The sequence below is a fragment of the Plectropomus leopardus genome, chromosome 9 (genome assembly GCF_008729295.1).
Source record: "Plectropomus leopardus isolate mb chromosome 9, YSFRI_Pleo_2.0, whole genome shotgun sequence".
In the NCBI taxonomy this organism is placed as follows: domain Eukaryota; kingdom Metazoa; phylum Chordata; class Actinopteri; order Perciformes; family Serranidae; genus Plectropomus; species Plectropomus leopardus.
Genome location: NC_056471.1, coordinates 34,327,118 through 34,349,033, shown reverse-complemented (window position 1 = coordinate 34,349,033; position 21,916 = coordinate 34,327,118). Strand labels below are relative to the sequence as shown.

Below are 21,916 nucleotides of genomic sequence, written 5' to 3'. Positions count from 1 at the left end.
ATAAAAATATATGAACATATAAAAATTGTTTAATTATGATGTAAAAGTGTTTACTAAAACTATATAAATGTATATGTGTTTTTTAAAAATATATAAACATATATAAAAATATTTTTAAAAGAAAGTTACATAAAAGTGTTTACTTAAAATTAAGAAACATATAAAATATTAATAAAAATAGACAAAATTACACATAAGTGTTAACTAAAAATATATAAATGTATATAAATATATTTAATAATGAAAAGTATAGCAAAGTGTTTACTTAAGATATATAAACGTATATAAAAGTGTTTCTTAAAAATATATAAAAGTATATAAAAATATTAAAAAAGAAAGGTACATAAAAAGGTTTCCTTAAAATTAATAAATGTATATAAATATTTTCTAAAACTATATAAAATATTTAATAAAAAAATAAAAGTGTTTAAACATATTTATCAATGAAAAGTAGAACAAAGTGTTTGCAGATAATATACAAAAGCACATTAAATATTTAATAAAAATATTTGAAAGTATACAAAAAAGTTTCCTGACGGTAAAATCGTTGTTAGTTGTGTCGCGGGATTTAGACCAGCAGGTGTAATGACCGGTGGAAACACAGCGGGGCAGCAGCGGCCTAGATTGCCATTAAAACACGAAGAAGAAGGAGGAGGAGGAGGAAGTGACAGGTTTGTTCCGGGGCGCGCTGTTCGTCTGCTCGTCGTCAAAGACTCTGTGGATAAATATTGAATATTTTGTTCAAAGTTAGAGTGTATTTGGTGTCTGAGTTTGATTTTATTTTCATATTTTCTGGACGTGAAAGATGTACGACCAGGACGAAGGTGAGCCGACAAACACACCGCTAACTCCGTCTGAAAACATGAAAACACATGCTAACAGCAGCTAGCTCCGAGCTAATGCTAACTCCGTCTGAAAACATGAAAACACATGCTAACAGCAGCTAGCTCCGAGCTAATGCTAACTCCGTCTGAAAACATGAAAACACATGCTAAAGCAGCTAGCTCCGAGCTAATGCTAACTCCGTCTGAAAACATGTAAACACATCAGCTAGCATCAGTAACAACTCAAACATTATTATATCCAAACAAACCGGTACTTTACAAACACGCATGCTAACATTAGCTCCATACAGCAGCTAGCTTCAGTAACGATTTTAACAACAGCTGCGGTACTTTACAGACACATGCTAACATTAGCTCCGTCTGGTAAACATGAAACTTCACTGACCGGCAAGCTGAACTCAGACAGCTGAAGCTGCGGAGCTTTGTTTCAGCTAATATGCTAACATGACCGCAACTTGTGTAGAGATAATCAAGCGTGTGTGTGTTCGTTATTGTGAGACTCAGACGCGTGTGTGTGTGTGTGTGTGTGTGTGTGTGTGTGTGTGTTCTTGTGAGACTCAGACGCGCTGTGTGTGTGTGTGTGTGTGTGTGTGTGTGTGTGTGTTATTGTGAGACTCAGACACGCTGTTTGTGTGTATGTTTGTTATTCTAAGACATTCTAATACATTCAAATACACAATAAAACACACAAAACATAAGTAATGCCCTGAGTCGATGGTTCAGCGTACAGTAATTGATGAGTGATAATAAATATTGATCAGAGAAATGTTTATTCACTCCTATATTGACTCGTGATAATGTAAATTTGTGATCATGTCTTTCATGTTTGTGTGTTTTCAGATAATCAATATGATGAGGACGAGGATGAAATTACTCCAGATTTGTGGCAGGAAGCGTGCTGGATCGTCATCAGGTAAACTCACCTGGACGTCTGAGTGAATCAGATCTCTTTACATACAGACTTTTGTTTTGAATATGAATGAATCAGATCTCTTTACATACAGACTTTTATTTTGAATATGAATGAATCAGATCTCTTTACATACAGACTTTTATTTTGAATATGAGAGACTCATTAGCTGTCTGTTGAATTTTACAACAGAAACTTAACAAGTGAAACACATCAAACAATTTTCAGGAGGAAATTTAAATATGAGACGTTCTCACACATCTGTTCTCCTGTCTGAGGCTCTCCTGTTGTCTGTTATTGGGTCGGGGTGTTTTTAAAAAGTCCTCTAATTTTTCTGGATTATAATCTGGACTACGGAGAGCAGCTCCTGGTTACTTATAGCTCTTATTTTGAGGAGACTGTGCTTCTCCGCCAGCAGCTCTTATTTTGATGAAACTCTGTGTTTCTCTGGAAGCTCTTATTTTGAAGAGACTCTGTGTTTCTCTAACAGATCTTATTTTGATGAGACTCTGTGTTTCTTTGGAAGCTCTTATTTTGACAAGACTGTGTTTCTCTGGCAGCTCTTACTTTGACGAGAAGGGTCTGGTGCGGCAGCAGCTGGATTCTTTCGATGAGTTCATCCAGATGTCGGTTCAGAGGATCGTTGAGGACGCTCCGCCCATCGACCTGCAGGCTGAAGCCCAGCACACCTCAGGAGAGGTGGAGGAGCCGGTGAGCAACACCCGGACCAGGACCTGGATCTCGACCAGGACCTGGATCTGGTCACAGCTGTGAAATCAGAGACACGTTTGTTTCTGTCGTCAGAAACGTTCTTAGATTTAAAGCTGGTCCCTGACGTTCCTGCTCGGACCATTTTATGTTCTCTGTCACGTTGATAAACCAAATCTACCAAACAGAAACTGAACGTGTCCCACACAGAAAGTGAACATGTCCCTCTTTGGACGCAGCCAAACAGATTTAGAGACCTAACAAACAGCCTCAGTCAGAGTGAAGGTTGAATTTAGAATATGTTCAGTGTTTTTCAGTGAAGGTTAAATGTGTTTTAACTCTTCGCTGACTGATGGAGGGAGCAGCAGCTGAATGAACGCAGTCTGATGTGTTCACGGTTTTTGTGTTTTTGTGTTGTTATTGTTGAAATTCTTGGTACACCTGGTGAGTAAAAGTCGGCGTCTCACCTGTTCAGGTGGTGTGACATCACTGTTTTTCTCCTTCAGCCTCGTTACCTGCTCAAGTTTGAGCAGATCTACCTGTCCAAGCCCACCCACTGGGAGAGAGACGGCGCGCCGTCACCCATGATGCCCAACGAGGCCAGACTACGAAACCTCACGTACGTCTCACCTGTTCTGACCTGCTCTTACCTGGTCTCGCCTGTTTGTTCTCCCCTGGTCTCACCTGTTGTCATCTGTTGTACCTGTGTCACAGGTACTCGGCGCCGCTGTACGTGGACATCACAAAGACGATCATAAAGGAGGGCGAGGACCAGCTGCAGACTCAGCACCAGAAGACCTTCATCGGAAAAATTCCCATCATGCTCCGCTCCACCTACTGTCTGCTGAGCGGCCTGACGGATCGAGACCTGTGCGAGCTCAACGAGTGTCCGCTCGACCCCGGAGGTTATTTCATCATCAACGGTTCCGAGAAGGTATGCCTGACATCATCACATGACGTCGCCACGTGACATCACAGCGTTGTTGCTGAGAGTGTGTACGTGATCTGTCTGTCAGTCGGCGGTCACAGTGGATCATCGTATGGCCGTTACAAAAAGAGAGTTAAGTCAAACTCTGAGTCAGTCGCCATGGTAACTGACTCTGTGAACATAACGTGCTCGCTGGCAGGTTTTTTACAAGAAACACTGAGTTTCTACCTGCCTCCTCCCACCTGAAGCAAGCTGTCAGACACAGATTGTATGTAGCCCGCTCCAGCGCGCGGACATGTGCGACAGCCAGCTCCAGATGTTATTTTTATCGGGGGCCCGGGGCCACAAACACAAGCTTATTTTCAGCCTTTCTCTAACTGTGAATGTTGGCAGGCTGTTGGCAGCTACAGGAGAAGTAGGCCGACTCAAAAGGGCAAAAAACAAACCACAAAAAAGCAAAATAATCTTTCATGAATCATAATGGAAGTAAAATGTTCAGTTAATGGTGATATTGATTTTAGGTATGAGGCTCGGACCTTTGCTGGGAGGAGATTTTAGTAACTGGACCTCTTTGAATTTTAGTAGAATAGACAGAAAATAAATAATATTTAAACCAAAATTAACCTGATGATATCTGCATATCTTACTGAGGAGTCAAAGGAACCTTTAAACTCGACAGAAATACTGATTTGATGGATATTGTGATATATATTGATATGGTGTGTTGGTGGTTTACTGGTTAAACTGTGTGTGTTGGTGGTTTACTGGTTAAACTGGTGTGTGGTTTACTGGTTAAACTGGTGTGTTGGTGGTTTACTGGTTAAACTGGTGTCCCCTACTGGTTTCCAGGTGCTGATCGCTCAGGAGAAGATGGCGACCAACACAGTGTACGTGTTTGCTAAGAAGGACTCGAAGTACGCGTACACCGGAGAGTGCCGGTCCTGTCTAGAGAACTCGTCCCGCCCTACCAGCACCATATGGGTCAGCATGATGGCCCGAGGAGGACAGGTGAGTCCACCTGCACACAGGAAGGAGAGGACCCATGGGAGGACAGGTGGGATTGATTGGTTATTGATCGTCTCTCTCAGGGTGTGAAGAAGAGTGCCATCGGTCAGAGGATCGTGTCCACGCTGCCGTACATCAGACAGGAAGTGCCCATCATCATCGTGTTCGGGCGCTGGGCTTCGTGTCGGACAGAGACATCCTGGAACACATCATCTACGACTTCGATGACCCAGAGATGATGGAGATGGTCAGTACCGTTACTGCTTACCCATCCTCAGTGTAACCACCCCCCCCCCAGCTGTGATGTCACCAGTGATGTCTTTGTGTCTGCAGGTGAAGCCGTCTCTAGACGAGGCGTTTGTGATTCAGGAGCAGAACGTGGCGTTGAACTTTATCGGCTCCAGAGGAGCAAAACCTGGAGTGACAAAAGAACGAAGAATCAAATACGCCAAAGAAGTCCTGCAGAAAGAGATGCTGCCGCACGTCGGAGTCAGCGACTTCTGCGAGACCAAGAAGGCCTACTTCTTAGGGTGAGTCAACACACCTGCACACCCTCACACCTGCACAGGTGAGACCATCACACCTGCACAGGTGAGACCATCACACCTGCACAGGTGAGCACCCTCACAGCTGCACAGGTGAGACCATCACACCTGCACAGGTGAGACCATCACACCTGCACAGGTGAGACCCTCACAGCTGTCAGTGCATGTTAGTGTGTAACAGTGTGTATTTCTGTGTGTATTTACAGGTACATGGTCCACAGGTTGCTGCTCGCGGCTCTCGGCAGACGTGAGCTGGACGACAGAGATCACTATGGCAACAAGAGGCTGGACCTGGCCGGGCCGCTGTTGGCCTTCCTGTTCAGAGGGTGGGCTTCTGTCACGCCTCGCACTGACCTTTGACCCCGACTCACTCTCCTTTAACACTGAAACACAGAAACACAAACAGTTTATATCGTATAAAACACGATTTAATGTGCTGCAGGTTCATTAAGTTTCAGTTCTGTGAATGAATAAAACTTTGTGTTCAGCACGTTTAAGAACCTGCTGAACACAGTTTAATTATTTAATCTAAACATGAACCTTTGTGTGTTCAGCATGTTTAAGAACCTGCTGAAGGAGATCAGGATTTACGCCCAGAAGTTCATCGACAGAGGAAAAGACTTCAATCTGGAGCTCGCCATTAAAACCCGAATCATCTCAGACGGCCTCAAGTACTCGCTGGCCACCGGGAACTGGGGCGACGTGAAGAAGGCTCACCAGGCCCGAGCGGGCGTGTCCCAGGTGAGCACACCTGCCTCCATCTGATACCTAAGGAGTTAAACTCTCAGAAAACTGAAGGACCTCATCATCAGGGCTTTCTGTCAGACCGACACTGTAAAAACGTTTTCACTTGAATCCTCATCGACACGTCTTCCTGTTTCAGGTGTTGAACCGTCTGACGTTCGCTTCGACTTTGTCCCACCTGCGCCGAGTCAACTCTCCCATCGGCAGAGATGGCAAACTGGCAAAACCCCGACAGCTGCACAACACACTGTGGGGAATGGTGTGTCCGGCCGAGACACCCGAGGTACAAACAAACACCTGACAGGACCCCAAAAATATCTGAAGATACACAGGACCCAAAAAATATCTGAAAATATGTGACAAGGACAGGATCTACAATGTGAATCTGAAGTTTACACTAGGACCCGAAAAGTATTGAAGATATGTGACATTGACTGGATCTACAATGTCCATCAGTGTTTAACTTAGAATAGCATTGATTGATGAGTCAGTGTATTGATTAGTTGATTGATCCATCAGTGGTATTGAATAGTTGATTGATGAGTCAGTGGTATTGATTAGTTGATTGATGAGTCAGTGGTATTGAATAGTTGATTGATGAGTCAGTGGTATTTATAAGTTGATTGATGAGTCAGTGGTATTGACTGGTTGATTGATCAGTCAGTGGTATTGAATAGTTGATTGATGAGTCAGTGGTATTGACTGGTTCATTGATCCCGCAGTGGTATTGATTAATCCATTAATCAATCAGTGGTACTGACTGGCGGACTGTGTTTCAGGGTCACGCTGTGGGCCTGGTGAAGAACTTGGCCCTCATGGCCTACATCTCTGTGGGCTCCCAGCCGTCCCCGATCCTGGAGTTTCTGGAGGAGTGGAGTATGGAGAACCTGGAGGAGATCTCACCTGCTGCCATCGCAGAGTCAGTCCCCTCACTGGGTTTCATCTCTTTAGTTTTATTTTTATATTCGTTTTATTCTCCTTAGGTTTTTTTTATGCTTGCTTTCATCTTAGTTTTATTTTTACGATTGGTTTAATCTCTTAAGTTTTGTTTATTTTATTACTCTGCAGTAGTTAAGTTCATTCTTCGTGTGTCATGTCTCAAACTGCCCTGCAGATGGCAGCAGCACTCTGTGTCTATCAGAGTGACAACAGGAAGTCAACCAAACCTCCAGAATAAAAGGATTATTAGCTCCTGCACAGTGTTAAATGTATTTTCATGAATCAGCAATCAAACATTTAAATCAAACTTTCTGTGACTTTACATGTGGTGAGTATATTTGGATTATTTGTGGTTTGTTTTAATGTGTAAGTGCCACGAAGATCTTTGTGAACGGCTGCTGGGTTGGAATCCACAAAGATCCCGAACAGCTGATGAACACTCTGAGGAAACTCCGCAGACAGATGGACATCATCGTGTCCGAGGTAAACAGATCCTTCAGTTCCTGATGGAAACCTGCTGCCGAGTCCACACTGACAGTCACAGTCCGTCAGATCCACTCTGTCTAACTGTCAAATTCTCGCAAACAGTCCGGCACGCCGATCCACACCGAGACCCGACAGTCGTGTCCTTCGAACGCCTGCATACCTGAGCTCAGGTTCCTGCTTGTTCTGAATGTTTCAGGTGTCCATGATCAGAGACATCAGAGAACGAGAGATCAGAATCTACACGGACGCTGGACGGATCTGCAGGCCGCTGCTGATCGTCGAGAAACAGAAACTGCTGCTGAAGAGACGACACATCGACCAGCTGAAGGAGAGAGAGTACAACAACTACAGGTGAGACAGAGGACAGGTAAGCAACAATTCAGACAGAGACAGGTGAGACAGAGGACAGGTAAGCAACAATTCAGACAGAGGACAGGTAAGCAACAATTCAGACAGAGGACAGGTGAGACAGAGGACAGGTAAGCAACAATTCAGACAGAGGACAGGTGAGACAGAGGACAGGTAAGCAAAGAACAATTCAGACAGAGGACAGGTGAGACAGAGGACAGGTAAGCAACAATTCAGACAGAGGACAGGTGAGACAGAGGACAGGTAAGCAACAATTCAGACAGAGACAGGTGAGACAGAGGACAGGTAAGCAACAATGCATCGAGACTAGAGAGGACAGGTGAGACAGAGGTGACTCTCAGGAGAAGGGTGTTGTTTGTGTAGAGTTGTCGGCTGATCTTGTAAAGGAGTTTGTTTCCATCATTTGTTTGTGTGTGTGTCAGCTGGCAGGACTTGGTGGCGAGCGGCGTGGTGGACAAACAAACAACGACACATCTAGAGGAGGAGACGGTGATGCTCGCCATGACCCCAGGTACAAACAAACAAACAACACGATCTCCAGGAGAAGGGCGTGGCTTACTGCTCCACCTACACGCACTGCGAGATCCACCCGTCCATGATCCTCGGAGTCTGCGCCTCCATCATCCCCTTCCCCGATCACAACCAGGTACAAACAAACAAACAAACAAACATCACCACAGCCAGGTACAAACAAACAAACAAAACACCAACAAACAAACATCACCACAGCCAGGTACAAACAAACAAACAAACAAACATCACCACAGCCAGGTACAAACAAACAAACAAACAAACAAACAAACACACCACAGCCAGGTACAAACAAACAAACAAACATCACCACAGCCAGGTACAAACAAACAAACAAACAAACATCACCACAGCCAGGTACAAACAAACAAACAAACCACAGATGTGTAAAGAAGTAAATGTGTAACCAATGAATGTGTGTTAACGGGTGACTGTTTGTGAATGCATGAATGTGTGTGAACGGGTGACTGAGTGTGAACGGGCAACTGTGTGTGAAAAGGTGACTGTGTTTCAACGGGTGACTGTGTAAATGGGTGACTGTGTGTGAATGGGTGTGAACAGGTGACTGTGTGAATGGATGACTGTGTGTGACTGTGTATTAACTGGTGACTGTGTGAACTGGTGACTGTGTGTGAACGGGTGACTGTGTGACTGTGTGTGAACGGGTGACTGTGTGAATGGGTGTGAATGGGTGACTGTGTGTGAACGTGTGACTGTGGTTCATGTAGAGTGAAGGTGATTCGTGTGGCTGTAGAGCAGACAGGTGGTGTATGAACGCTGGTGTGTTCAGCAGGTGGATGCAGGTAAAAAGGCTGATCCTGGATGATGTAAACACTCTGTCAGGGATCGTAGCACCTCTTTGTTTATGTTGTGTTTGACTGTTTGACTTTGTTGTTCAGTCTCCCAGGAACACCTACCAGTCTGCTATGGGCAAACAGGCCATGGGCGTTCATCACCAACTTCCATGTTCGGATGGACACGCTCGCTCAGGTGTTGTACTACCCTCAGAAACCGCTGGTGCACCACACGATCTATGGAGTAACTGCGCTTCAGAGAGCTGCACCTCAGGTAACGTTTTGTTTGTTGTACAGGTCCCAGGAACACCTCACCAAACACATACCTGTACAGCCTGCAGGTAAACACACTGCTATGGGCAAACATACCTGTACAGCCTGCATCACCAACACACCATGTACAGGACACACATACCTGTACACCTTCAGAAACACACACCTGTACATAACACATACCTGCGCTTCAGAGAGCTGCCTGCAGGTAACACACACCTGTACAGGTAACACATACCTGTACAGCCTTCAGGTAACACACACCTGTACAGTCAGACTGATGGTTGTGTTTCAGGTATCAACTCCATCGTGGCGATCGCCTCGTACACGGGATACAACCAGGAGGACTCAGTGATCATGAACCGCTCAGCCGTCGATAGAGGCTTCTTCAGGTCAGTCAACTTCTTCACCCCACTCACTCGTGTTTTCTCTTGTCTTACTGGTGTTACTGGTTTATGTTGTGCTTGAATCTCTGTGTGAAAGTCCTGCTGTGTGTTTTCTCTTATGTTACTGGTGTTACTGGTCTCTGTTTTATTTGAATCTGTGTGTTCCCCCTGCAGGTCTGTCTTTTATCGGTCCTACAAAGAGCAGGAGTCAAAGAAAGGTTTTGATCAGGAGGAGATCTTTGAGAAGCCGACCCGTGAAACCTGTCAGGGTGAGAACTGGTAAAAGCTAACACCTGTGCTCAGGTGTGACCGCAGCGTCCAATCATGGGTGTTGGAAGTTGTGGTGGGTTGGGCTAATCTAAAACCACAGAATGAGAACCAATCTAAATCCTCCATAGGTATGAGACACGCAATCTACGACAAGCTCGACGATGACGGGCTCATCGCGCCTGGAGTTCGAGTCTCCGGTGAGGACGTGATCATCGGGAAGACAGTGACGCTGCCGGAGAACGACGACGAGCTGGACAGCACCAACCGGCGCTACACCAAGAGGGACTGCAGCACCTTCCTGAGGACCAGTGAGACCGGCATCGTGGACCAGGTGATGGTGACCCTGAACCAGGAGGGCTACAAGTTCTGCAAGATCAGGGTGAGAGGACGCGCCACACTGCACCTGACAAAACACCTGAGACACCTGACAGAACACCTGACACCTGACAGAACACCTGAGACACCTGACAGTGGGTGGATTCCTGGTTTTGCTGGTCTGGTGTTCGGGTTCCAACTGGTTAGATGTCAGACGTGATGTCAGAGTTATTCTCCTGACAAAAGACGGCTGACAGAACACCTGACTCTGACAGAACGCTTTGAAAGCGCTGCAGAGGACGACAGGGCGAAACTGAGAACAGAACAGGAAATGTATCTGTTGTTTCCTCTGACCAGCTTCCTGTTTCCTGCAGGTTCGCTCCGTCCTGGATTCCTCAGATGGAGACAAGTTTTCGCCAGCCGTCATGGACAGAAGGGAACCTGTGGGATCCAGTACAGACAGGAGGTAAACAGGAAGCTACACAGACTTTTACAGACTGGAGGTAAACAGGAAGCGAAACACAGACAGGAAATGACAGGAGGTGACCAACAGGAAGTACACAGGATTCCTCATACAGACACAGGAGGTCAAACAGAAGGGAACACTGTGGGATCCATACAGACAGGAGGTAAACAGGAAGTACACAGACATACAGACAGGAGGTAAACAGGAAGTACACAGACATACAGACAGGAGGTAAACACAAAGTCTTATTTATCTGTTTATTTATATATATTTTGTTTGATTCTCGATGTTTGTTAAGTTTATAAAAGCTGATGCTATTTGTTGGTAAACAGCGATGTGTTTGTTGGTAAACAGCGTGTGTTTGTTGGTAAACAGTGATGTGTTTGTTGGTAAACAGCGGTGTGTTTGTTGGTAAACATGTTTTGTTTTGAAGGACATGCCGTTCACCTGTGAGGGAATCACACCTGACATCATCATCAACCCGCACGCCATCCCGTCCAGAATGACAGTCGGCCATCTGATCGAGTGTCTGCAGGGGAAGGTACTAATCAATATCATATATTGATCAATGATCTGATCCTTCCACCTTTATTTTAAAATGGAAAGTTATTTTTGTTTAGAGAATAATAATTCATTTTAATTTTTTTTTAGTTAAGTCGCTTTGTGCAAAAGTTTCTGCCAAATGTTTGTGATCATAAGACTGTCAGGTTCTCTCTGCTCTCAAATATTTACATAGATTTATATTTTCATGTATGTTATAAATGAACATGTATTGACATCGACACGTATATCTGGTGTCTATATTCACATATTTATAAAGTCTATAGTCACATATTACAGTTATCATAGTCCATATACATATTACATGTTATAGTTTATATTCACATATATTTATCGTTTATATATTCATATATATTTATAGTCTGTATATTCACATATATTTATATTCACATGTATTTACCTGAACTCCGTTTGTGTGTTTCTGGTTTCAGGTTTCTGCGAACAAAGGTGAGATCGGCGACGCTACGCCATTTAACGACGCCGTCAACGTACAGAAAGTGTCGAACCTGCTGTCTGAATACGGATACCACCTGAGAGGAAATGAGGTCACTGTTAACTTATTGATCAATACAGATGATGGGTTAAGATGAGTTCAGATTATTGATCTGTGATCGATAAAAATGATCGGTAAAGATGAGTTGATCTTGACACCAGATTATCGTTCTTATTGATCAGGTCCTCTATAACGGGTTCACGGGGAGGAAGCTGACGTCTCAGATCTTCATCGGTCCCACTTATTATCAGCGTCTGAAGCACATGGTGGATGACAAGATCCACTCGAGGGCCCGGGGCCCCGTCCAGATCCTCAACAGACAGCCTATGGAGGGCCGATCACGGTGAGGGAGACACCTCTATACCTGTCTGTGTGTCTCACCTGTGTGTCTCACCTGTGTGTCTCACCTGTGTGTCTGTCTGTCCCTCAGTGATGGCGGTCTACGTTTCGGGGAGATGGAGCGTGACTGTCAGATCGCTCACGGAGCGGCTCAGTTCCTCAGAGAGCGTCTGTTCGAGGCCTCTGATCCGTATCAAGTCCACGTCTGTAACCTGTGTGGGCTGATGGCCATCGCCAACACGAGGACGCACACGTACGAGTGTCGAGGCTGCCGCAACAAGACACAGGTAAACATGACCAATAACAGGTAAACATGATCAAAACAGGTAAACATGATCAATAACAGGTAAACATGATCACTAACAGGTAAACATGACCAATAACAGGTAAACAAGATCAATAACAGGTAAACATGACCAATAACAGGTAAACATGATCAATAACAGGTAAACATGACCAATAACAGGTAAACATGATCACTAACAGGTAAACAGATCAATAACAGGTAAACATGATCACTAACAGGTAAACATGATCACTAACAGGTAAACATGATCAATAACAGGTAAACATGATCAATAACAGGTAAACATGACCAATAACAGGTAAACATGATCAATAACAGGTAAACATGATCAGTAACTACATATATAACCTTTATTTATAAACACATTTAAAGCATGTCTCAAATGTCTTATAGGTTTACCCATAAACATCTGTCGAGTGTTAAATTAAAATCAGAGTGAGCTGTGAGAGGATGAACTCCAGCTGTCCAGTTATTAACCGTCCCTCTGTCCGTCCCTCTGTCCGTCCCTCTGTCCGTCCCTCTGTCCGTCCCTCTGTCCCTCAGATCTCTCTGGTCCGGATGCCGTATGCCTGTAAGCTCCTCTTCCAGGAGTTGATGTCCATGAGCATCGCTCCTCGTATGATGACGTCATAGAGCCGCTCAGCCAATCACAGGCCTCCTTATATGTGACATCGTCAGCAGGAAGTTTAATGTTTTAACCCTTTGATGTCGTCTCTCTTTGTTTTTGTAAAATTAGAATAAATAAGTTTCTTCAATAATTTTTGGTCACGACTCTTTTTCTGCGTTCTCATTCGTTTACAAACATTGTGTGACCAAACGAACGTCTGCACGCCAAGAAGGCAGAGTCTGCACACCGCTAACGTGGTCGCCGCTACTGGCTGACACATTTATGCCGGCCCTCGCCATCACGTGTTTAGCGGAGCACTGAAATGTCTCTGCATTGTCCTCTGGTCCATTTCATAATAATGAGTAATAGTAATAATAAAGTAATAATAATAAATATAATAATGATTTTAAAATATATATATATATATATATATATATATTATAATAATAATGGTTATAAACAATAATAATAAAAACACTTATAAATGATAACTAATACTAATGCTGATAATTATAATGTTTTTACTCTGCTGGTGTATTTCAGCTGATCGATCAGTGATCAGAACATCGATCAGTCCGTTGGTATTTAATATCTGATGAATCAAATTGACGTCGTCGTGCTCACAGAGCGGACAGAGTTTAAAGAATCGGCAGCTGTCGCCTTACAAATAAAATCAATCGTGTCAAACAGATTCAGGTGTCACAGAAACGTCTGAGAACAAAGTGGAAACTTTGAAGTCGATTTATTCAACAGTGAAACAGCAAACATTGATTATTGATCAGTTTCACTCGACAAAATAAAAACTCGACTTTTATTACAGTTAAAGAGAATAAAAATCATTTCAGTTTTATCAGAAACTGCAACTTAGAGATTAAAATGGTTAAATACGAAACTCTGAGCTGATGATCAATACAGAGATTAAATCTTTCCAAAATAAAAGCATGAATGATTTCAGTTCAGAGAATAAACGAAAAAAAAAAAAATAAAAAAAGTTCAACTTTGAATCCAGAAAGACGTGAAAAAATCAAGAAAAAAAGACAAAGAGAAAAAAGGAAAACAACAAAAAAAGATTTCTTTTTTTTTTTACTGAAACCAAATTATTCATCGAAATGTTTATTTTAAAATCAGAACATGAAAACAAAGAAGAAAGAAAATCAGATTTCACTGAGTTTTAAACGTCCTCAGCCGTTTCCTGTGACGTCCTCCTCTCTGATCAGGTGATCACAGCTCGTCCTCCTTCGTCACTGAAAGGAAATGACATCATCAGGTCAGAGTTTTTACAAACAGGATCGCCACTTTTTCGTTAGTCTGTCTCACTTTCATCAACACGATGTCTCAAGAACGCCTCGAGGGAATTACCTCAAATTTGGCAAAAACGTCCAGCTGGACTCAACCGAACTGATTACAATCTGGAGGTCAAAGGTCACTTGTTTTGTCCATAGCTCAAGAATTAATGTGCTAATTATGACAAAACTTCACACAAATGTCTCACAGGATAAAATGATGAATAATGAAAAGGTCAAAGGTCAACTTCGCCGTGACATCATGTTTTCAATCTGCTCTCTATGTAAACATAAACATAACAACATAATCCCCCAAAATCCGACACACTGGACCGCGTGTTGTGGTTGTTTGTGTTGTTACCTTTCTTGACGATGATGTCATCGATGGACTCGACCAGGTGAATGGCGCCGACAGCTGAAGCTTCTCCTTTGGAGTTGGTGGCGTGACATTCGTACGATCCCTCTTCGTCTTTGGTCAGAGGGGAGATCTGAAATAAAGGCACGGTCAGTGATGTTGATTGGCCCAACATGACATCACTTCCTGTCACAAAAGGTTTTTCTGCTTCAGTGTTTCGGATCAATGAAAACATTTTCCACTGATTTCTGTCAACGTTTGACATTTCTGCAGCCGCACGTCCACAGCTCCGAGACAAAAGCTCTCAGGACGTCACAACATAACGTGCATATCGACAGTATTTATACTCTATATATATATATATATACTCTCTCTGTATATAAAACACTAACCAGCACCCAGCCGGTCACTTCGTGTTTCTCTGGTCCTCCTCTTGTCTGAATGGCGAGGTTGTCTCTGTCTCCAGGAAGAAGCTCCATCCTCCTCTTCCCACTGAGGACCTGAAGGAAGACACCCAGTCATCATCAGCATCATCCAATCATCGTCTGGCAGGTTGTTTATCTTTCATGTCAATAAAGATTTTGTAACAAATTAAATTAAAACGATGATTTCACAGAAGAAAAATTTGTTTCTGGAGGCTGAAAATAATCCAACAGTCAGAAACAGTCTGCAGACACACAGACTTTACGTCCACATGGTCTTTACGTCCACATGGTCTTTACGTCCACATGGTCTTTACGTCTGTACTTCACATTGTTTGTGTGTCTTCAGTGAAACTGTGATCTTCATGATAATTCAGTTTAAAAGATTCTTTAAAACATCTGAGATCAGTTCTTGATCTTGCAGATGATCTGAGATCAGTTCTTGATACTTGCAGAATCTGAGATCAGTTCTTGATACTCTGCAAATGATCTGAGATCAGTTCTTGATACTCTGCAGATGATCTGAGATCAGTTCTTGATACTCTGCAGATGATCTGAGATCAGTTCTTGATACTCTGCAGATGATGATCTGAGATCAGTTCTTGATACTCTGCAGATGATCTGAGATCAGTTCTTGCAGAGACAGATTTTGGTTTTGGGCGTCTGACTCTGTAGAAGGTCATGAGGAATATTCTCTTGTGATTGCAAACGTGTTTCAGCTGGTTCTCTCTGCAAGAACATTTCTGTCGATCTGAAGTGGATAAACAAAAAGAGTCTGAACCTGCAGAGAAGCCGTCTGCTGACAGACGTGCTGACAGCTGACACACCTGAAACACCTGAGCTGCAGGTGAGCTCATTACGGCTGTTTTTCTCTTTATAACCCCTCCAGTCCTCAGCATCACGCTGACATTTAATTCAACCATCTTTCTTCATCGCTCCACGTTGAGCCACGAGAGAGAAATGAAACCTGAAAGAGGCTAAAGTTTTGGACCTCAAACGAAGCTCGTTTGTTTTTCTGCAGGTTTCAAACCTCCGAATTTATTTTCATGATCAAACTGACGCCCTACAGACCGACTCATGATCCACCGCACCGCCTCTGACACGGAACATCAACATGTGATGCGTTAACATGTTACATTTAACATGTGATGCGTTAACACGTTACATTTAACATGTGATGTGTTAACATGTTGGATGTAACGTGGCATGATAACATGTTGGATGTGACATGTTAACTTGTTAGATGTAACATGTGATGTGTTAACATCCATCCATTCATTTTCTTCTGCTTATGTGGGGCGGTGTCGGGGGGGCAGCAGGCGTGGTGTATTTCAGCTGTGGTTGTGTGTGTGTGTGTGTGTGTGTGTGTGTGTGTGTGTCAGTGGTAAATCTGGGTTAATTTTAAATTGGGTGTCAGTTTCTGTGTGTGTGTGTGTGTGTGTGTGTGTGTGTGTGTCGGTGGTGAATCGGGGTTAATTTCCTGTTGTGTGTGTTCGGGTGGAGCTCTCTTATTGTTTTCTACAGCAGCAGGAAACAGGAAGCGGGACGGCAGCGAGGCGCACCGGCGCTCAGAGGTTTCATCTTTATATTTTACTTTTCGATAATTGAAAGTTTATTTTTAAAAACTCTGAAGGTGCAGACTGAATCTGACTGAGTGAAGACACAGAAACTCACCTTCTTCCAGGTGAGGACAGGTGTGGGCACACCCACCGCCTCGCAGCTCAGGTACACCTGAGAGCCGCTTACGTTGTACACCTCACCTGGAGGGGTGACGATGACCGGAGCTGGGGACACAGAGACAGACGGGTCAGAGAGAGACAGAGACAGACGGGTTAGATAGAGACAGATGGACAGACAGAGACAGACAGTAAATGAAGTGGTAGTTGAGGTTTTCTGGCAGAGAATCACAAACAGGATGAAACAGGTCGCAGGAATCCATCAGAGACAGTAAAGCCTCGGTGACCTCAGAGGAATTCAGTTTGCTCTGAGCGTGCTCAGTGAGGGTTTTCGGTTTGCTCTGAGCGTGCTCAGTGAGGGTTTTCATGTAGAAAGGAATTTGCTGTTTTCGGAGGGATGAAGCTGGATTATCATCACTCACTGTCTGTTACTGTCAGAGGCTCAGAGAGGCGCTGACACGTTCTCCTCCAAAAACACACCCGAAAACCAGCCTCGACCCGAGGAAACCAAACAGATCAACACTGCAGACACCCTGTCAACCCTAAATATTTTAAATTAAACTGAATTCATCATGTCATTGTAAATTCTACAGACGCCATCTCAATCTGACATATTTTAAATAAAACAGATTTTTATGATCGGCGCTGCAGACGTGATGTGAACTCGTCCGTAGTCTGTCTCTCTGACGTGTCTTCAGTCTGTTTTTGTAGCAAACATCATGAAATATTCATGTTGTTTCTACATAAATAACATCAGAAGAACCTGATCAATAAACTTCATTAGCCATTAGCCTCACCTGAGGCTCAGATCTCACCTGAGGCTCACCAGGCTCATCTCACCTGAGGCTCAGATCTCACCTGAGACTCAGATCTCTCTGAGGCTCTCATCTCACCTGAGGCTCACAGTCTCACCTGAGACTCAGATCTCACCTGAAGCTCACATCTCACATGAGGCTCAGATCTCACCTGAGGCTCACAGTCTCACCTGAGCTCAGATCTCACCTGAGGCTCAGATCTCACCTGAGGCTCACAGTCTCACTCAGATCTCACCTGAAGCTCACATCTCACTGAGGAGATCTCTCAGATCTCACCTGAGGCTCACTGAGGCTCTCACCTGAGGCTCACATCTCACCTGAGGCGCAGCGGCCCTTGTTCTGGATGCTGATTGGCTCTTTGCCCTCCCTCTCGGCCTTCAGGTTGGCGCTCTTCAGTGCGCAGCCGCTCCGGTACGTGACCCCGTCGGTGCCGCAGACCTCGTAGTTGGTCTTGCACGCGCACACGCCCAGCTTGCTCTTCTTGTCCTCATTGCTTTTGATGCATTCCAGTCCGGGGCCGCAGCGGCGCGCTGCCGCGCGGCGGCCGCCGCACAGCTCTCCTTCCGCAGCGGCGCACACCGAGCAGCAGCCGCAGGAGTCCAGCTGAGAACCGGCGGGACAGCCGTCCGTCGGGAGAGGAGCGCACTGAGCCGGGTCACACGGTCCGCAGCCCGGACCCGCAGAGACCCGGTCCGAGAGGAGGAGCAGAACCGGAACCAGAGACAGAAAGACGGAGGCAGACTTCATGACGGAGGTCTGATATGAATCGTGACGCGCCTGAATCCGGACTGAGACTGTGAGACTGAGCGCTGATCTGAACCCTGACTGAGACTGTGAGACTCTGACCTGATCACTCAGAGCTGCTGCTGCTGACTCCGCCTCACACAGCAGACTGATCCCAGAGCTGCTGTCAGCCGCCACACACTGTTCAACGACTACACCCATAATAACGATAATAATTATAATAATAATAATGTTAAATAAAACTTTTTTCAGACTGCAAATAGAAAACACAAAATCAACAAACATCGGTTGAGTAGAAAAAAAAAAAAAAAAAACTCCACAAAGCTTTTAAAACCTGTTTTATGTGAAAATCAAACTCACAGTTTGTTTTTTATAAAATAAAAACAGGAAATGCTCCTGAGTCAGAGGTCACAGCGACTCTTCCTGTTATTGTTCAGACTGTTTGGTTCAGTTCAGCCGGATGAATTCAGGACGTCCCGGCGGGCTCTGAATCACAGGGTTGAAACTTCCGGCAGACGCCGTCTGACTGCTACATCTCAGGGACAGAAACAGTCAGAGGCCCCAAATTTGGGGGGTGAGAGAATAACAGCTGATCTCGGCGACTCCTTCAGTCTGGACCGGGTTTTCTTCGTGAAGCTGCTGATCCATGTTTGTCTGATATTTCCCTCGCCTGAATCTGCTGCTGGTTTTAGGTCGTCAACGTCAAAACTAATTTCACTCTTCAGGATTTGGACTGAGAGTAAGATCCAGATGTTGAGCCTGCTAGATGAAACGTCTCTCAGATCCCATTTTGAAAAATCACACAGTGATCGATGCCCGTGAGAGGACGAGGTGGTTTGACTCTGATCTCAGCTTCTGTTAGCGATTCAAGTCAAGAGTTAATCTGTTTGTAGATGATGTGGTTCTGTGACCTCCAGGAGTCCCTCAGGTGGTTTTAAGTCTCTTTGTGGTCACTGTGAGTGTTTTTGTGGTGATTTTGAACAGTGATGCACTATAATAATTTTCAAATAGTCCAAATTCGTCCAAAAACAACATTTCAGACAAAAAGTTGGAAAATTGCATTTTTGTAAAAGAAAGTCTTTCAAGAGCAAAATCTGTTTCATTTATATATTTTAGGGTTTTTTCCCCTCTCATCTTCTTATGTTAACTTGAATTGTACAAAAATAATGTCGAAAATAATATTCAGTTGTAGTTATAGTGGATGTAGAGAGGAACATTCCCCAAAATGTCAGGACAGGTCACAGCTACAGAACAGACCCTAAGTATTATTATTATTGTTATTTTCAGGGCAGAACATGAAGAAAGAGCGCTAACAGGACAATAAACTATTATCAGGGTTTTGGGTTTTTTTGAGCACGACCAGCGGCGCCCCTCCAGCGTGTGGCGCTCTCAGCGGCCTCCTATATTTCCTATAAGGGCCCTGGACTGTATATTTCCTCCTTGTTCACTGATGATTTAAATAAGTCGCTAAATGTTTCTCCCGTTGCGTTTTTTTAAAACAGCGCCGCTGAGCGTCTCCGAAAAGCTGCTAAATAGCGATAAAGTCGGTACCTTAGTAGTCCTCTCCTCCGTCACCCTGGGACCTTAGATCGTCTTGTTGGTTTGTTTTTGGGTGGAAATGTTGTTTTATTGTATAACATCGGTAACAGTGTCCCCACACTACAGTGGAAACACAGATTGACAGAAAATCTCATCAATGGCGGGGAAAGAGTTAAAAAAAAGAGAAAGAAAGAAAGGGTTAAACCCTGCTGACTGATGACATGTTGTGGACTGATCGAGCAGCAGCAGTTTGACACGCAGCATAATGCAGTGTGTGTAGTTCTGGAGGAGTGAAACCATGGCAACACGGGCGAAATTACAGCAATTTACGCTTATTATTATCGGTGCTGTTTATCGGCCAAACACTTTGTAATCGGATTATCAGTATGACGTCATAAATCTCATTATCGGGCCGACAATTATCGCGCATCTCTAGTTTTCAGTCTCTGTGGTCACTGTGAGTGTCTTTATGGTGGTTTTAAGTGTCTTTGTGGTCACTGTGTCTTTGTTGTCTCAAGAGACGAGAAACCACAGAGCACAACTCTAATCTGTCTGTCTGTCTGTGTCTCTGTCTGTCTGTCTGTGTCTCTGTCTGTCTGCATCTGCGTCTGTCTGTGTCTGTGTCTGTGTCTGTGTCTGTGTCTGTCTGTGTCTGTCTGTGTCTGTGTCTGTGTCTGTGTGTCTGTGTCTGTGTCTGTCTGTCTGTCTGTGTCTGTCTGTCTCTGTCTGTCTGTGTCTGTGTCTGTGTCTGTCTGTCTGTGTCTGTCTGTCTGTCTGTGTCTGTCTGTGTCTGTCTGTGTCTGTCTGTGTCTGTGTCTGTGTCTGTGTCTGTGTCTGTCTGTCTGTCTGTCTCTGTCTGCGTCTGCGTCTGTGTCTGTCTGTGTCTGTGTCTGTGTCTGTGTCTGTCTGTCTGTGTCTGTGTCTGTGTCTGTGTCTGTGTCTGTCTGTCTGTCTCTGTCTGTCTGTCTGTGTCTCTGTCTGTCTGCGTCTGCATCTGCATCTGCATCTGCGTCTGCATCTGCGTCTGTGTCTGTGTCTGTGTCTGTGTCTGTGTCTGTGTCTGTGTCTGTCTGTCTGTGTCTCTGTCTGTCTGTGTCTGTGTCTCTGTCTGTCTGTGCCTGTGTCTCTGTCTGTCTGTGTCTGTGTCTGTGTCTGTGTCTGTCTGTGTCTGTGTCTGTGTCTGTGTCTGTCTGTCTGTGTCTCTCTGTCTGTCTGTGTCTGTGCCTGTCTGTGTCTGTCTGTGTCTGTGTCTGTGTCTCTGTCTGTCTGTGTCTGCGTCTGTGTCTTTGTCTGTCTGTCTGTCTGTGTCTCTGTCTGTCTGTGTCTGTGTCTGTGTCTGTGTCTGTCTGTCTGTCTGTCTGTGTGTCTGTCTGTGTCTCTGTCTGTCTGCGTCTGTGTCTTTGTCTGTCTGTCTGTCTGTGTCTCTGTCTGTCTGCGTCTGCGTCTGTGTCTGTGTCTGTCTGTGTCTGTCTGTCTGTCTGTCTGTGTCTCTGTCTGTCTGTGTCTCTGTCTGTCTGTGTCTGTGTCTGCGTCTGCGTCTGCGTCTGCGTCTGCGTCTGTCTGTGTCTGTGTCTGTGTCTGTGTCTGTGTCTGTGTCTGTGTCTGTGTCTGTGTCTGTCTGCGTCTGTGTCTGTGTCTGTGTCTGTGTCTGTGTCTGTCTGTGTCTCTGCCTGTCTGTCTTTGTATTTTTGTTTTGAAATCTTCTAACGTTTGTATTGTTTATTAAAACTCATCGTGTGAGTCCCAAACAAACACAAAAATGTCCTTTTTCAGCCCAGCAAACATTCACAGACGGTTAGGGACTGTGAGTTACCTGGATTGCTCCCCCCCGCCTCGTCCGTCGACTGGGCAGGTGTACTGGAGTCAAAGTCAAAGCGCCGGCCGACTCTCGTCATCAGCTGACTCGGAGTGCATGCTCACTGTTTCTGTGTCTTGTCGGTTCATTCGAGGATTCGGGTTCTCAGATGTGAAGATTCTTGTTTCTTAAATGAAATTCTGGCTTTAGGGGTTTGGATCTGAGGCACAGTCCCTCTCTAAGTAAAGATTAGGGTCAGCTGATGCTGTTTTAGGGTTGTTTCTGGTGGAGCAGTTTACGCTTTGTGTCCTGTTACCTTTTATTAAATCAAGTATTTATCCATTTCTCACTGCGTACCCTTCCTTTACATTTTGTATTTTATGCCTGTCTTGGCATTTTTAAGCCTGATTTGTCTGGTCTTTATGTGATCCTTTAATAGGTATTTAAATCTTGCTTTAATGTCGAA

The 21,916-nt window shown here is 44.5% G+C and overlaps 2 protein-coding genes across 2 annotated transcripts; one reads left to right on the top strand and one right to left on the bottom strand.

Annotated features, from left to right (window-relative positions):
- The first annotated feature begins 677 nt into the window (after positions 1-677).
- Positions 678-12,972, top strand: LOC121948118 (DNA-directed RNA polymerase II subunit RPB2-like). Its single transcript, XM_042493393.1, is given in 30 exon segments — positions 678-824; positions 1,686-1,758; positions 2,316-2,466; positions 2,970-3,082; positions 3,178-3,397; positions 4,241-4,399; positions 4,480-4,561; positions 4,564-4,643; positions 4,730-4,926; positions 5,148-5,267; positions 5,496-5,682; positions 5,825-5,968; positions 6,465-6,604; positions 6,996-7,107; positions 7,307-7,461; positions 7,902-8,007; positions 8,009-8,125; positions 8,910-8,959; positions 8,961-9,027; positions 9,234-9,285; positions 9,373-9,469; positions 9,638-9,732; positions 9,862-10,112; positions 10,423-10,458; positions 10,461-10,514; positions 10,948-11,055; positions 11,507-11,620; positions 11,751-11,911; positions 11,999-12,194; positions 12,758-12,972. Coding segments are annotated over 30 exon segments (3,546 nt in total). The 5' UTR covers positions 678-805; the 3' UTR covers positions 12,848-12,972.
- A 946-nt stretch (positions 12,973-13,918) lies between these two features.
- igfbp7 (insulin-like growth factor binding protein 7) lies at positions 13,919-18,210 on the bottom strand. The gene is made up of 5 exons (XM_042493511.1): positions 17,690-18,210; positions 16,556-16,665; positions 14,852-14,959; positions 14,466-14,592; positions 13,919-14,065 (listed from the first exon to the last, which is right to left on the bottom strand). The coding sequence occupies exons 1-5, from the start codon at positions 18,117-18,119 to the stop codon at positions 14,043-14,045; spliced, it is 798 nt and encodes a 265-aa protein (XP_042349445.1). The 5' UTR covers positions 18,120-18,210; the 3' UTR covers positions 13,919-14,042.
- Between the last annotated feature and the right edge of the window lie 3,706 nt (positions 18,211-21,916).

Bases quoted from the DNA above. Each gene is read 5' to 3' on its own strand.
- igfbp7 (XM_042493511.1), bottom strand. From the start codon at position 18,119: ATGAAGTCTGCCTCCGTCTTTCTGTCTCTGGTTCCGGTTCTGCTCCTC. The intron at 14,960-16,555 runs GTGAGTTTCTGT...GTCTTCCTTCAG, and splicing joins CTGTCCTCACCTGGAAGAAG to GTCCTCAGTGGGAAGAGGAG. The intron at 14,593-14,851 runs GTTAGTGTTTTA...CCTTTATTTCAG, and splicing joins AAGTGACCGGCTGGGTGCTG to ATCTCCCCTCTGACCAAAGA.